Raw genomic sequence first — 15,706 nt, 5'->3', positions numbered from 1 at the left:
GAGGCTTTAAAAGAGGAAATTTACAGGAAGAAATAAACAGCAGGAGGGGATCGGATTTATGAGGAGGCAAGCTGACAGGGTGACTTGTCTCATGGACATAAAAGCAGAGCCAAGCCTGGCTGTAAAACATGGGAAGGACTTTGGGTGAGCATTGCTGTATAAGACAGGAAAGTAGCTAGTTAAATCTAGGCTCTAGATTGTGTGTTATGATGTTATTTTATGTGTAACCATCTGTTTCCAATACTTTTACTTGCTATCACTTGAATTTCTACTCTTTGTTGAATAAACTTATACTTGTTTTCATTCTAAACATAGCTCAGTGACGTGTTCAATGAAACAGTGATCCGAGGTGAAACAGGCAAGCTGGACATTCTCTTCTGCGATTCCGCATTATTATTGCCCTATATATATCTGATCAAGGGCCACAAATCTTAGTCTGCATCACAGATGTGCAGGGAGAGGAAGATTCTTGGAAAGCAGTGATGACAAATAAGACCTAGCGGTGATAATGAATGGCAATTTCAGTATGAGTTTGTAATGCAATGGGATAGTTTAAAAAGACGTGGCCCTTTGGAGCTACAGAGGCAAAGTCATCATGTGACAGACTGTGTACATTGCTAGGAAAGATCCTGGAAAGATCCTGAAGGATTATAGGGAATTAAGAAAAGAGTAATAAGAATGCTCAAGGAAAGGATTTGCATGTGGGGAAAGAGTTAAAAACTACATTTGCATAAGTAAGCTAAAGTTGTAAAACATCTGATTTCAGTGCAGGACTGTGCCATGAATTCTTCAATATATAAAGCTTATTGACTATGGTGAGAGGCGATAACTATCTACAAGTATTTCAAGGGAGTTAAACATCAAGGAAGGAGAGAAATTGTGTCTGGGATATGGGGGTATAGAAGTAATAATTATGGGAAAAAGAACAGAAGAAAACATAGCTGCATAGCAGAAAGACTTCCTGATTGCAGGATCTATTGGACAGTGGACTAATCTCCTAAGGTAAATGGCAGAAGCCCTGTTATTTCAAACATTTAAACAAGACTCGACAAAGCCCTGGAGAATATACCGTACGGAACAGCCAGCACTTGGCCCTGGGAATGGACAACATGACGTAATAGATCTTTTCTTACTTGTCTCTATGATTTGCTTCAGTTTGAAATCTTGTTCTAGGCATGATTTGTCTTGGGAATGTCTGTGATGTGACCCATGAATCAAACTGGTGACATCTTCAGAGAAAGAAGAGGAGCAGCAAGTGGAGAGAAGGGATATAAGGGCGAAATATGAATTCAGCTTCCTAAAAGTGCTTTGAGCTCGTTAACAACAATTAGAACACCGTCAGATGGAGGGAATGTGAGCTGAGTGGGGAAAAACTGGACTCAGAAATGCTACAGGCCTGATTCTCCACTGCCCTGCATTCTGGACAGTCTTTTACATCAGTGCAAAGGGAATGTCAAATGCTGCCAAATCTGAATCCTAGTATTTTGCACCCACGCTGGCAAATGATGGCACAAGGTGCAAGGCAGTGGAGAATCTGGCCCTACTGCTGTAAATGGTTAAATAGCCCATACTGTGATGCACGCAAGTCTTCTGAACCCAGAGACTCAGTGTCAGCTGCTTCCTTCCCTTTGCCATTGAATCCAGTGACTTCCCCCATCCTGGTGACTGGAGGATCGTTATTTTTATAAGAATCCAGCATGCCAGCTGGGCTGCTCTTCCAAGTCCCCCCCCCGGTGTATACTGAGTCCAAAGTGAGCTTATCCTGGGAGGGCATCTGGCTGCTGATTTGCTGCATTGTTTATTTCTTTAGTAAGTTGCCCAGGCTCAGCTGTAGTCCTGACAAACTGTCAACAACTGACCAGCCGGAAATCCAGAGCAAAATAATGGTCGGCTTAGGAAAGAGTCAGGAAGGATGATCTGATTAGCAGCATTAAATTGACCCAAATCTCTGCCCCATCCCTGAAATGCCAGTGCCCTTGTACGGTTGGATAAAGGAATCCCCCCCCCTCTTCCCAGCCCCTTAGTACTTGGAAGCTGCAGGCCCCACAGTGGTCGGTGCCAGGGCAGCACTACAGAGTCTCCAGGTGGGAGCCCTAGAATGGATGGAGGGGCTGTTGCTATTGAGTGTTTATTTCTTTTTCGGAAGTGAATTGAAGTCAGGAGAAAGTTCCCTGGTGGACAGTCTGGGGGAGGCTGGTATCCTAGCACTGGAAGCTTTCCCTCATGGTGCCTCACGCTGGTGCTCAGTTCTGCCCTGGGGAGGCTAGTGTTGAGGGCACAGCTCAGTTGCAACACCCTTTCCGTTCAGGGCATGTCTGCAGAAAAGGTCAGCAAGATACCCGTTGTGATGGCTGTTCTGTCATATGGACTCTTGTCCTCTGGGAATGGTCTGAAGCCACCAAATAGCTGCTTTGCAGAGGTGACTACACAAGGCAGAGGAGAATCAGGCCCAAGGTGCAGCAGCAACAAATAAAAAAGGAGGTTCTGAGGATTAGTTTAATGTTCATTCCAGGCTTTGAAGTGATGTGTTCATTATTATTGGGACTTAACAGAATACACTGCTTCTGTCAGCGGAGAAGTGTGTCCTACCGTGGCACCCGTGCGGAGCAGAGCTATTAGAGCACTTTGTCCTGCAGGTGTAGTTCCATCCATCCATCCCTGGGAAAGCGGCATTAATATTCCGTAAACTTTGCTTGGGATGTTGCACCAGAACTCCTTGGAGCCTGCCCTGTGTGGCTCTGGCACATATTGGATGATGGCCATAGAGAGGGAAAATGATGGACGAAACAGAATTGGCTTTGTTAAGTTAAGTTAAGTTAATGGAGATATCCTATCTCCTAGAACTGGAAGGGACCTTGAAAGGTCATCGAGTCCAGCCCCCTGCCTTCACTAGCAGGACCAAGTACTGATTTTGCCCCAGATCCCTAAGTGGCCCTCTCAAGGATTGAACTCACAATCCTGGGTTTAGCAGGCCAATGCTCAAACCACTGAGCTATCTTCCTCCCCTTTGGAGTAGGCATTCAGCCTCAAAAGAGTATGGTTAGTCATGAAACATCCAAGCCAATCCTGGCTGCGGCACTGAGCTCTCAACAGTCCGAGTTCTATACGCAGCATCATGCCATTGGGGAGATACAGCTACCATGTCTCCTGTGAGATAAAACAAAGAAGCTGCTGCTAGTCATGTCTGCTCTCATATGTGACAGGAGTTAGATGAGACAGCAAACACAATGAGAGGAATGGAGGTGAAACAGCAGGGGGAGAGGGGGAGAAAGAGAGAGAGAGAGTGCCAAATGAGAGAAACAGGCTCTGTGCCCTTAGTTTCCATAGGCTTCCTCTGAACTAACCTTGTCACTTGAAATATTTCAGACTAGACAAGACATTGGACAAAACACTAGTGGATATACGTAAGGGAGTCATTCTGCTTTGTCTGGGAGCTGGACTAGGTTATCTAATAGGCTTCTGATTTCTAGTACTCTAAGAACATTGTGTGAAAGAACAGATACATTGGCCTTTTTACTTATTAGGTTTTTTATTAAAGGGTAAAGAGAATTGTTGGCAGTCCCAGTTATTTCTTACCTTGTCAGTAAAAAAGAAAATGTACAAGATAATGAGATACAGCAGAATTGAAGTAATAGAGATGATGGGTTACAGCCTACAGTGCCCAGCATACTTACTATTACAAAATAGGTATCAATAATTTGTACCAGTCAAAATTTGTCATTTCAAAAAAATTTTAAACAGCCTTTTTTGAAAACAAAAATTGTCACAGAAAAATTTCATTTCTTTCAAAATGTTCTAGTTATATGATGAAAAACCAACCCTCCTCCCCGCTCCAATATACATGTGTTGGTTTTCAAAAATTGCATTATTTAGGTTTTGGTTTTTAATTGAAAAGCAAGATATTTTTATTTTTAATCCTTTTTTGGAAGTTGCTCACTATTTTCTTCCCATTTCTAATGGTTTGTTTTTAACCAGTTCATCTCATTGGCTCCATCTTTCCTCAAAATACATTGGTTATTTACCTACAAGGCCACATTGTCTGACCTGCATGTATGCACCCCCTGAATGCATGGCACAGAGTAGGGTGAATGCTGCCTCTAAAGCACTATTTGCAATTGTCTTCTCTGGAGGCTGATCCATCAAAGACCTACGGGTGAAGCAGGGGTGGGCTGTAGGTGGGGGCTGCGTGCGCTGCTTGCATTGACCACCTAGAAAAGCACTGGGGAGTCTACTCAAAGGCAGTCCCATCTCAGGGAATATACAAGGACCTCTGAATTTTGCATGCAATACTCCATCTCGATAGAAGTGGACCTGTAGTCTATATGGTCTACAGCCCCATGTTAAAAAAGAGTTTGGCTTCACTTGGCTTCAATTTACACACATTAAGTGTTGCCCTCAAGCCACTGGTAAATATCAGTGTGGCCAGCCCAGTCCTAGACCAAATGATGGTGGCCGAGGCGAGGAGCGTCTTCGGCGCCCCCTCTCCATTTGTTAAACTTTTGACTACCTTATTTCTATTGCATTTGTAGCCCATTTCACGACTTTGATGCATGATTTGCATGCACGATTTATCCCTGTCATATAAGACAATACGTGTGCATGCTAGGATCTGTACATCTGTATTTATTCATGCTAACAACAAAAACTGCACTTTGAGCTTGGCGGCCCCCCAAGCGTGGCACCACAGGTGGTCACCTGGGTTGCCTGCCTCTAAATCTGGCCCTGAATGTGGCCCTTGGGGGCAGGGCCGGCTCCAGGGTTTTGGCCACCCCAAGCAGCCAAAACCCCCAAAAATAAAATAATAAAAAAAAAAGCCGCGATCGCGATCTAAAAAAAGCCGCAATCGCAATCTAAAAAAAGCCGCGATTGTGATCTGCGGCGGCAATTCGGCGGGAGGTCCTTCACTCCCAGGCGGAGTGAGGGACCATCCGCCGAATTGCCGCCGAATACCTGGACATGCCGCCCCTCTCCGGAGCGGCCGCCCCAAGCACCTGCTTGAGAAGCTGGTGCCTGGAGCCGGCCCTGCTTGTGGGGGCAGTACCCAAAGATTGTCTAAGAAATGTATCTTCCCACCAAAGGCAGGCACAGCAGTTGAGATCAGGTGGGGCTATTGATTCATGGAGTTCTGCTTAGCACCGTGCAGCAGGTTTTCTTGGTTGATGGCCTGCCCCTGTTATTCCCCCCAGCTGTCCAGAAAAACCTGTTTTTGGCTAGCTTTACTAAGCAACAGAAGCATTATTTATTGTCTCAAGTGTCTGTTTAAGTGCCTATGTTCTTTGCTGCTCACCTAACAAGAAGTCTGTTAATATGTGTGTGTAACAGTCGTGGCAAGGGTATTCATGCCACCACTTATCGTGCGTAGCACATGTACATTACATGGATTGGAAATGTTGTCACTTAGGGCATCTTGTTGCTACACAGAGATATGTGAAAGGAAACAATTACAATAACTAGACAGGCCTTGCTAAAACAGAAGGTACAAGTTTCATAAGCCAGGGAAGATCTAGGTAGAGAAGATTCTGTGCAGTGAATTTAGGCCATAACATGAACTAAAAGTGCTTGAGGAAACAAGATTTTGAAGAAACCAGCCCGTGACTTGAAGAGGACAGGGATGTGCTGACACAGCAGCCATTAGCTATCTTTTGAGGGAATGTTTCATCTCTGCTGCTTTGCTGTCATCTGTTCAGTTTGCTGGCAGGCGTTTGATTCAGTCTCTCCGATTTGCTTACAGACATTCCTGCTCCTGGGGTAATTTTGTAGGCTGAGGTAGTTAACTGTCTCATGACTCATGATGTACAGAGATCTGGCTTGGCCTCCCGCCCTCAAGAATAATGGCTCAGGCTGGCACCTGACATATAACTTAGCCGATCAGAGGAGAAGCAGCCCATTCCTCCTGCCTGTTACGTCCCTGCCTGTCTCTTGGAGGGATCCACAGATCCAGCCAAGTCTCTGCTGAGGCTCATTTAAACTTGTTTTATGTGAGCAACTTAAAAACATGATTCAAGTTCAACAAGAAAGATTCCCAGTGAAAACAAAGCCACACAAGTCACCTGCTGCGCCCTGTGGATTCTGATATAACATGAACTATTCGGTGTAATTTCCAAACAGGTATATGGACTTATATTATGAATCAGAGTGGATTGTAGCAAGCATCCTGGGAGGAAGCATGGTTACTGGGGAAGGTGGGTTGTATAGTAGCAGAGGAAAGATGAGCAGTTGTTATAAACTGAGCCACCCTCATACAAGGTATCTTCATAGGGGATACCTCTAAGATTTTGACACCCACCCCCAGAGATGAAAGTAACACAGACGACTTATGGTCCCTCTCGGCAGGGCTGCTGACAGGGGTGGGGGGTGGTGGCAAATTTTAACATTGGCTGCGTATGGGCCAGTAGCAGCGGCTACTTCTTGCTGGTATGCTGTACCGGCCTACTTTTACATAAAGGTGGCAGTGGACTTTCCCCAAACTCTGCAGGGTTCCTATCTGTGACAATGACATCTTCACAGCAGTGTGTGATATCGCCACATGGCACCACGTCACTCTGTAACGAGAGAGAGAGCCATTGTGTTGTGGTATATGACTTTAGCAGCTGCATTTTATATGGGCTGAAGGTGGACAATGCATGTGTTTGGGAGACCAGAGGGGAGGATGTAGCAGTAGTTGAGACAAGATATAATGAGGGCTTGAACCTGGCTGTAGGAAGGGAATGAAAAGGGTGGATCCTGGAGATGTTCAGGAAGAAAAAGGCAGCAGGATTTGGATATTGTTGTTTTGTATTTATTTGTATTCCTGCAGTGCCTAGGAGCCTTGGTCATGGTCCAGGACTCCATTGTGCTAGGTGATGAACAAAAAGATGGCTTGGATACATGGGACAAGGGAGAGGGAGGAGTCAAAAGTAACTTCCAGACTGTGTGCTTGAATGCCAGGGAGGATGGCTATATTAACAACGCATCTTTCATCCAGATGAACCAGACTCAGAGCACAGATCAGATGGAGAGCTGCTGCTTTTCTGACAGGAATCTGATTTGTTTACCTTCTTTTCTCTGGGTGGCTGAATAGCTTAGTTGGCTTGGATATCACTCCAGTCATCACTGATATGCAGCTACATCTGGGGTGGAACGCAGCAGCTATGCTACGCAACAGACAGGGAGAGTAATAACTCCATCGGAAACTTGGAGGGGAAATTTAATTCAGCAGAATATAATCAAACAGGAAGGTAGCCAGGAATTGGGATTAGCCCTCCAATCTTGCAAAAAATTGCCTGGGATGTTTAATAACCTCAGGTGGTCAGAAGATGGGAAAGATGGGCGCTCCAGGAGCACAGCGCCACCCAGCACCATGTTGGGTCACTGGCTTATGTTGGCATCTAGGGAAACTTGTCCTCACACAGTACTGCTTCCTCCAGCACATGGATTTTCCTTGGATGTCTCCCATCCAATAACAATCATGCCCCATCCTTTTAAAAAGAGCTCCAATGAGCGCACAGCCTGAGGCGTTATGGCAGTGGATGATAACATTGCCGAATAAATGGATTTCTTCACTGAAAGGCTGCCTGGGAAAAAGAACGGTGAACCCCTTTGATTCGCTAACAGGGGATTAACACCTTTCTCCACTGGTGCTGGGAAGCCCTTTGGGCCATAACAGTTTGCTGTGCTGGTTTTGGGCAGGGCCTGTTACTTACTGTCATTTTTTAAATCATTGGCAGCCCTGAGGACTGAAATCTGCCCAGAACAAATGTGTTCCACGGACGGCAGCAGTGCACGTTTCTATGCAGTGCACCTCCAGCTCAAAGGGGTCATCTCTAAGGGCAAGAAGAGAGTTCAGTCACCATGGTTCATTCAGTCTTCGGCCTGTCTTCTGAGAATGCCGGCTGCGATAGTGCTTCCCTTTAAGCCCACCAGCTCCCTTCACACCTGCCACTGAGCAGATGGGAATGGCTTTTGGTCACAGCAAGCCTGGTAGCAGAGCCAACTCCAGAGCCCCCTTGCCAAACCTGACGTCGACCGGATTCATCTTTACAATGACAAGGATGCGGCTTCCTCTCCCTTCCATTTGAAGTGGTGGCGCTGAAGTCAGAAAAGTGCCGGTAATTCTCCAGGGCACTTTCCCTGATGTCGATAAACCTCTGACGTGAACCTGTGACATCAGCTTGGCTTTTTTTATCTGAATTATGCCTCCCTGTCTGAGTTGAAAATGCCATCATTCCCGTTTCATGATCTGCCTTGCGGAGCTGCAGCCAGAATGAGTAAGAAAGGGTTGAGTCACGGGGCTGGCGCAGTTCATTTTTTGCACATGCTGTTGTCAAAGAAGAGACGGCCCGGTGAGAGATGCCAAGTGTCCGTCACTGCAGTGAATGATATGAGAAGGAAAGAGGCAATAAATCCTGCTCCCCAGAGGAAACAGTTCTCCCCCCTGACTAACACCGAGAGCTGTGCTGCTTCAAGACTCAAGATGGTCTAAAAACTGAGTGCAAATGTGAATGAACCTAGCAGCTCTGCAGCTTCCCCGTGGGTTTGACACTGATTACAAATACCAAATAGCTTGTTGTCTGTACGTTTCATTTTTAATAGGATGATTTGGTAAGCCCTGACCATGTGCTTGGTCTGGTACGAGGGTTTAGGATGCAGCCATGCCTGTCCAAAGAACTGAGAGCACAGGACACAGTACAGACACAGACTCTGTGCCCTGGACTGCTAATGGTCTAAATGGGGTGGCCACAGTGTAGACATGCTGCACTGGGAATGTTTAGGATTTGTTTCCCTTTTAATTTATTATACCAATTATCATTGACTTGCTTATTCCAGGTGATAAGATGCATAATCTCAGTTACATTTTATTGTTTGTTTAGTGCTGGTGCTTTAATACTCCCAGCTGTCCTGGGAGCATTTGTCTTCTCACAGGAACTCAATGTGATCCAATGGAATTCACCTTGTTGGATGAGTGGGACTTTAAGATGCCAATACCGTGTCTGTACTACTCTTTTAGAAGCTTGAAAGGAAAGTAACCAAGTATTTCTCCCTGACTGGACAGTGCCGGCCTCAAACTAAGTGGGTTTTCTTTTCCCTTGTACTTAAAAGGGCACAAGCAAGCAATGGAACAGCCAACTTAATGGAACAAAGCAGGTTGCCTCAAGCCTCCCAAGTTATACTCTGCTAAGAACAAAGCAAACGAGAGTGTTTAGATCTCGCTGGTTTTCCAGAATTGTCCTTAGTGTGCTGTTGAGTACCAGAGGCATCCCCCAGAGCCAGCAAAGAAGAAAATAACTCAGTGACCCATTTGGGATGAGGCTGTGGTGACCCGAGTCTCTGCCTCTCATGACTAAACCTCTCAACCATTCTGCATGACTGTTTGAGGAACCGGACACCTCCATATCGCCTCAGCTGTAGCTGGGGAGGAAACTGCAATTGACACAGATTGGCTCAAAACAGGGAGAACACTTTGAGACACGACATGTTCCTCATGCCTGACTGTCCTTCTCCAAACCAGGACACAACTGAAGAATCCCATTGGTGAAGTCTAAGCAAGCATCTGGGCATAACAGGGAAAGAATGGGTACGGAAGCCACTTTGTTCCTACCATTCAAGGTGACAGTCATTTGTACACCCCCTGTTCCATCTGGTAATGTCTCTTTAAATGTTAGGGATCACTCTCCCAGTCCACCAACTCAGAGATGTCTGCCTGCTGTTAACCAGGTCCTTGCATTTTGCCATTCCAGATACTGCGGTGATGGGAGCCTTCTAGATACCTAGATAGATATGGCCCTGCTCCAAGTTAAGGCTCCACGAGTTGGGCTTCTCTACTGTTTGATCCTACTGCTCAGCTGAGCAGAGCAAAACCTCTTTCCTCTATCTGCTGCTCATCTCCCAGGCACATCGAACTTGCTCACATTCAGAATAAGCAGAAACTCTAACCTGGCAGAAGGAGCTCCACTCCCTGGTGTAGACATGGTGTGTCACCTTTATGCACCTCTTCTCCTTTCTTGTGGATGCCCAAGTCCCCTGGTTTTCTTCAGTCCCTTAGCTTCTTAAGTGGATGTCTTCTCAATATCATGGTCCTAGGGTCCTCTGCATAACCTTCACACCCTTTTCAGGGTGGTGAAAATGATCTAAGTTGAAAACCCAATACCATGTGTCTTCAGACACCTTTATTTCTGTAACCAGGCTCATTCCAACCCAGTGTCTCTCATCTCTCAACTTGTAAGTACTTCTCTTCATATTTGAGTAAAGTGCAGTGGCTTTTGTGCTGGGGAAGTTAACAAGAGTCTCTAGACACCCTGTTTAGGCAGTAGGGTGACCGATGTCCCGATTTTATAGGGACAGTCCCAATTTTGGGGTCTTTTTCTTATATAGGCTCCTATTACCCCCCACCCCATCCCGATTTTTCACATTTGCTGTCTGGTCACCCTATTAGGCAGTCATCTTCTGCTACTGAAGTGGTCGCTTGTGTCCACCGAGGCTTGTTGTAAGTAAAACCCATCTAGTTGGAGCCTGACCTTATCCACTGGAGAAACACTATTTACAGGTAAGAAACTGTTTATCCTCCACTTTCTTCTGGCAAACTTTGATTCCTCTCTGGCTTCTGACATTGGGCCTCTGAGTGAGTTTGAAATTAAAAGGGACAGTGTCCCATTTTAAATTTCAGACCTACATTATTAAAACTTAAAGCACTTAACTAATATCCTTTGCTTTTTGCTGATTTACAGTGTTTATGGCTTGATTCTGCACCACTGAAACAAATGAGAGTTTTGCCTTTGCTTTGTAAAGTTCAGAGCATTTCACGGTTAATCGCTGAGGTCAGTGCCACAGAGCTACGTATGCTCCAAGGCCTTGTCTGCACTAAAGAAATGCTCTTTGCCTAGCACTCATGAACCTGTTTTAAGGGTCTGATTCCATCTCAATAAAAAAGGCCTTTTCCGTTCTACGTGTTTATGTTCAAACTGTGATATAACATATCAAATTGTATAAACCTACGCTGATGCAGTGAGTAGGGTCTAATGGCTAAAGTTATATAGTAAGCATTCTCTTTCTAGCTGTGTGACCTTGTGAGAAGTCACCATCTATCTGTGCTTCACCTTTCCTACCTGCAAAATGGGGCTACGAATGCTTCTCTATCTCACAGGGGTATTGTAAGTGAATTAATTACTGGGTCTGTCAAATACTTTGAGAAACTCGGATGGAAGATGCTCTGTAAGTGCATAATATTAATTTATTATAATCTTCCTACATTGTCTCTCTGGATCCTTAAGGAGTGGGATTGGACAATTTCATAGGAAATCTTTTTTCATCCCTAACCATTTTCTTTAGAGCCCAAAGTGAAAGCTGTTTCTACCAACTGCCATCTCTGTCACCATCTGGAAAATCACATTTTCTGAAGCTTTCCTCCTCTTTATCAGCTGTAACTAAAGCTATAAAATGGGAAGATGTCCTTGCTTTAATTAACACCCCTGTAGTTCAAAAGCTGATCTTAGTAATGAGAGGCAATTATAGCCTTTATTGAGGGATAGTCAGGTGGAACAAATCCAGCATCAATCTATGGGAGGCATTTATTCCCCCAGGAAATTTGGAAGCTGCTCTTTGTAAAGAGCTGAAAACAAGGTCTGGTACAACAGGTGAATCAATTTGTTCTTTCTGTAATCTTAAAAATAACTTGTTTCTATTTTTTTTTTTTGCAGACTTGTTTTTATATCCCCATCCAGCTGCCAGCAACTAGCAGTTGAGTTAATAAAGGTTGTTACTGGCTCTTTGAAGATGTAGTTTCTAGTTGTTGTTTCTTTTTCTAGACCAGTGTTTCTTTCTACTTTGCATGGGATTCAGTACTGAGTTCGGGTGAAAGTGCATTACTAGCTCATCGCATCAGTAGCCAAGTGCAGGACAATTTACTACCGTTACCAGCAGCAGTGTAGCTAACTACTAGTTGCATTTCATACTGTGCACACTGCAAATGAGTAGTTTTTGGGCCAAGAGTCTGACTGAAAATATCCGAGTAGGGTTACAGTATCGACTGGGGAAATGTCAAAAGAAATTCACTCCTGTGTGGAGGGCCAAGAGACCATCTACATTCCTATTTGGAGGGCTTAAGTGGAAAATAGGTGGTGAGTAAGACCTTGTGCAATCTCTCTGCATGGGAGTGAATTTCACACTTAGAGATTAAATTCAGTCTGGATAAGTATCTAAAAGTTGAGACCTTTATCCCGCCCTCCCATGTGTGTCTTGCACTGGCAAGGAGATGGATTAGATGACTCACTAGGTCATGACCATCTATAGGCCTGATTCTCCACTCCAGTTTTACACCTGTGTCTCGCCATTGATTCCAGAACAGTCATATTCCCCAACATAATGGAGTGGGAAATAGGACATTTAGATTCTGTGAAACCTCTTAGGACTGCGAAACTGGACAAGAATTGCTGCTAGGTCTTTCTCTCGTGAGGTATTTTTAGAGCCCTGCAATTCTGTGGATATCTGCTTTATATCCATGGATATCTGCGGACTTTGTTTGCAGATTGCAGATTGGGTGCGGATACAAATTTTGTATCCGCGCAGGGATCTAGGTATTTTCACACTCCCACTCCTAGCAGGAAGTACTGATTTTGTGCAACAATGTGGGGTGAAAAAGTTAAGTCACAATGGTTTGGGTGAAGGTTTGGGTAGGTTCTCACTCAATGCAAACCAGTTTTCATATCCCTACTAATATAACATGAAACATTCCACATACCGGGTCCTGGACTCCCTGAGTCACCTGATATAATGATAGTTCCAACCATTTCTAGTAAGAATAGAAGGATCTGAGTCAATTGTGCATTCCTCTATAATTAAAAATTGTGCAAGCCTTAACCCTCCCCTCAAAACCCTACAATCTTCGAGCAATGAGTGTCTTTCACAGGGTCCCTAGGAGAAGCTTGTTAAAATTCCACCAACAAACTGGAGAGAGGTTTGGGATGGTTTCTCTACCTCTGATGGTTCTCTGGATACTGCTGAATCACTCCTGCCAGAGAATACTTACCTTTGAGGCCATCAAAATCCCCTGCCTTTGCAATGGACCAGATTCCAATGCCAGGTATCAAGTGTATGTGTGTGTTGGTTTTTTTTTGTTTTTTTTTAAATGCCCTGGTGAAGACAACCATTTCCAGTTATGGAGGTTGAATGTTATGCTATACACCATAGTAAATCCTTCAGGAAGGAAGTGAAACTTCTCCAGCAAATGAACTCTGTATAATTTTGTTTGCCATTAAGCAGTGTTGCCACTCTTCTTGCTTGCTTACAAGGACAAGGCTTTTATTTAAATTGGAACACAACGGAATAGATTCTCCATTCCCTCATCCAGTCTTCTCCTCAGGCATATGCACACCTAGGGTTTTCGCTGGCTTTGGGAGCCCCCTGTTACAATAGGGCAGTTCATCACTGCAGTGTTCTCATGAACTCCCAGGCTGAACACTTCCACTGTTGCAGCAGCAAATAAGTCCTCATTAATGTAGGAGTCACTTGTGCCTTCCAAAGACTTTGAAAGAGGTGGCTTTGACTTCTCCAGAAAGAGTATGATGCCTGGGGAAGACGTGGGTGTTGACAGGGTGCTTGAGTTATTTTTGTTAATGACTTGCGCTGCCGGTATGATGAGGAAGCTTTACGAATTCCCCCTCCTTGCTGACTCTCTTATCTTTTCCTTTTCTTCTCCAGGTTATGGACATGCCGCCCCAGGGACGGATGCCGGGAAAGCCTTTTGTATGTTCTACGCTGTCCTGGGGATCCCACTGACGCTGGTCATGTTCCAGAGCCTGGGCGAGCGCATGAACACCTTTGTCAAGTACCTCCTGAAACGGATCAAAAAGTGCTGCGGGATGAGGAGCACTGATGTCTCCATGGAAAACATGGTCACTGTGGGTTTCTTCTCCTGCATGGGAACCCTCTGCATTGGAGCAGCAGCCTTTTCCCAATATGAGGACTGGAGCTTTTTCCATGCTTACTATTACTGCTTTATAACATTGACTACGATAGGGTTTGGCGACTATGTGGCCCTGCAGACCAAAGGGGCCCTCCAAAAGAAGCCACTCTATGTGGCTTTTAGCTTTATGTACATTCTAGTGGGGTTGACAGTCATTGGGGCATTTCTAAATCTGGTTGTTCTCAGGTTCTTAACCATGAACAGTGAGGACGAGAGACGGGATGCCGAGGAGCGGGCATCCCTGGCAGGGAACCGCAACAGCATGATTATTCACATTCAAGAGGATGCCCAGCATGTTCGGCCACGGTACAAGGCCGAAGTAACAGACCTTCAGTCAGTTTGTTCCTGCATGTGTTACAGGTCCCATGAGTACACCAGCCGGATGGTGTCTCACCAAAATTCGTTCAGCTCCAAGCTGAATCCTCAGTACTTTCACTCCATCTCTTACAAGATAGAAGAGATCTCACCAAGCACATTAAAAAACAGCCTTTTCCCATCTCCTGTTAGCTCCATCTCACCTGGGTTGCACAGCTTTACAGATAACCACAGGCTGATGAAAAGGCGAAAGTCCATTTAAAGTGATTTGTCTTCTTTTGCTTTACTTGTTTTCCCCAATTACCTTTTTTGTTTCTTGAGTGAGACGGAGCGAGGCCAAAGGGAATAGAAAAAGCCAGTCCTCCTCTGAGACTCAGCTCTTGAGCATGAAGCATGGATTAATTCTGTTCCAGCAAAGTATGCCTTACATTACCCCCTCGGTGGATTTCAGAGGATTCGAGGTGACATGAAGTGGGTACCAAATCCAAAGTTGCACACAAAGCTGGGAGCCTTCATGTGCCACTGGCACTCCTGACCTAATAAACTATTTTCCTCTCAAGCAGGTCGCTGTGTGCGTGTGCGCGTGTGTGTTGAGTGTGTGTGTGTGCAATTCCACAACTAGTGCCATGTGACAAAAATGCATCAGGTATTAATTTTTTTCCCCTTGAAGCAATTGTGTTCCAGCCTGCTTTTAACTTTTAGACTGCTTCCAAAAGAATAGGGGACGGGGGAGCCAATTTGTTTTGTTTTTGCCAAGTCAAGCATGTGTCATAAGCAGTCAATATATCAGGTGTATCATGATCAATTTTTGAATGCTAGATTTTAGATTGTATTAACATTAAAAAAAAAAAGGGGGCAGGAAAAGATGGATCATTTTAGCTTGCCAGTTCAAAATTAAAAATAAAATAAAATAAAAATAAAGCATGCACTTTGTAAAACTGGTATGCATTATAAAAAAAACACAAGAAAAACTAGCAATGGAATTAATAATCAAAAGCAAATAATATAATTGATTTAACTACATTTACTTTCACCATGTGCTACCGTTCCAACAATTTGTTGTGCAAGTAAATTTTTTAAGAGAAATTGGGGAAATTGTTGGAACTATAGAGGTTTTTTTTGTTACTTTGCTCTTATTTATAAAAATTATTATTATTATTATTATGAAGGCTATTATTTTATTAATTTTTTGTGCAGCAACTACCTGCATGAATAGGAATTATATTTTTTGGAATGCTTGGATGAGGATGGGTATAAATAGGCGGATGTATATTTTTTTTCTTATATAATAGGAATATAAAACATTCCTTGTTTTAAATAAATAAAAAAATAATGATGATGATTGTCTCCAAATGCTTTTGATTTGTAAATAGTGGAAAGCCTTTGTTGGTCTCAGGAAGAATTCAAGGAACAGTATCTTGATCGTTTTTGGCCTACTGGGAACTTGCAGTAGTA

At 44.3% G+C, this 15,706-nt stretch overlaps 1 protein-coding gene across 1 annotated transcript in view; it reads left to right on the top strand.

The window, feature by feature from the left end:
* Positions 1–15,168, top strand: part of KCNK9 (potassium two pore domain channel subfamily K member 9) — a 122,169-nt gene extending 107,001 nt beyond the window's left edge. Inside the window, exon 2 of the mRNA XM_005291040.4 lies at positions 13,672–15,168. Within this exon, the coding sequence (XP_005291097.2) occupies positions 13,672–14,513 (842 nt within the window). The 3' untranslated portion in view covers positions 14,514–15,168. The remainder of the gene's footprint in view (positions 1–13,671) is intronic.
* Positions 15,169–15,706: the final 538 nt, after the last annotated feature.

Source organism: Chrysemys picta, chromosome 2, assembly GCF_011386835.1.
Source record: "Chrysemys picta bellii isolate R12L10 chromosome 2, ASM1138683v2, whole genome shotgun sequence".
NCBI lineage: Eukaryota > Metazoa > Chordata > Testudines > Emydidae > Chrysemys > Chrysemys picta.
This window is presented reverse-complemented; position numbering and strand designations above follow the sequence as displayed.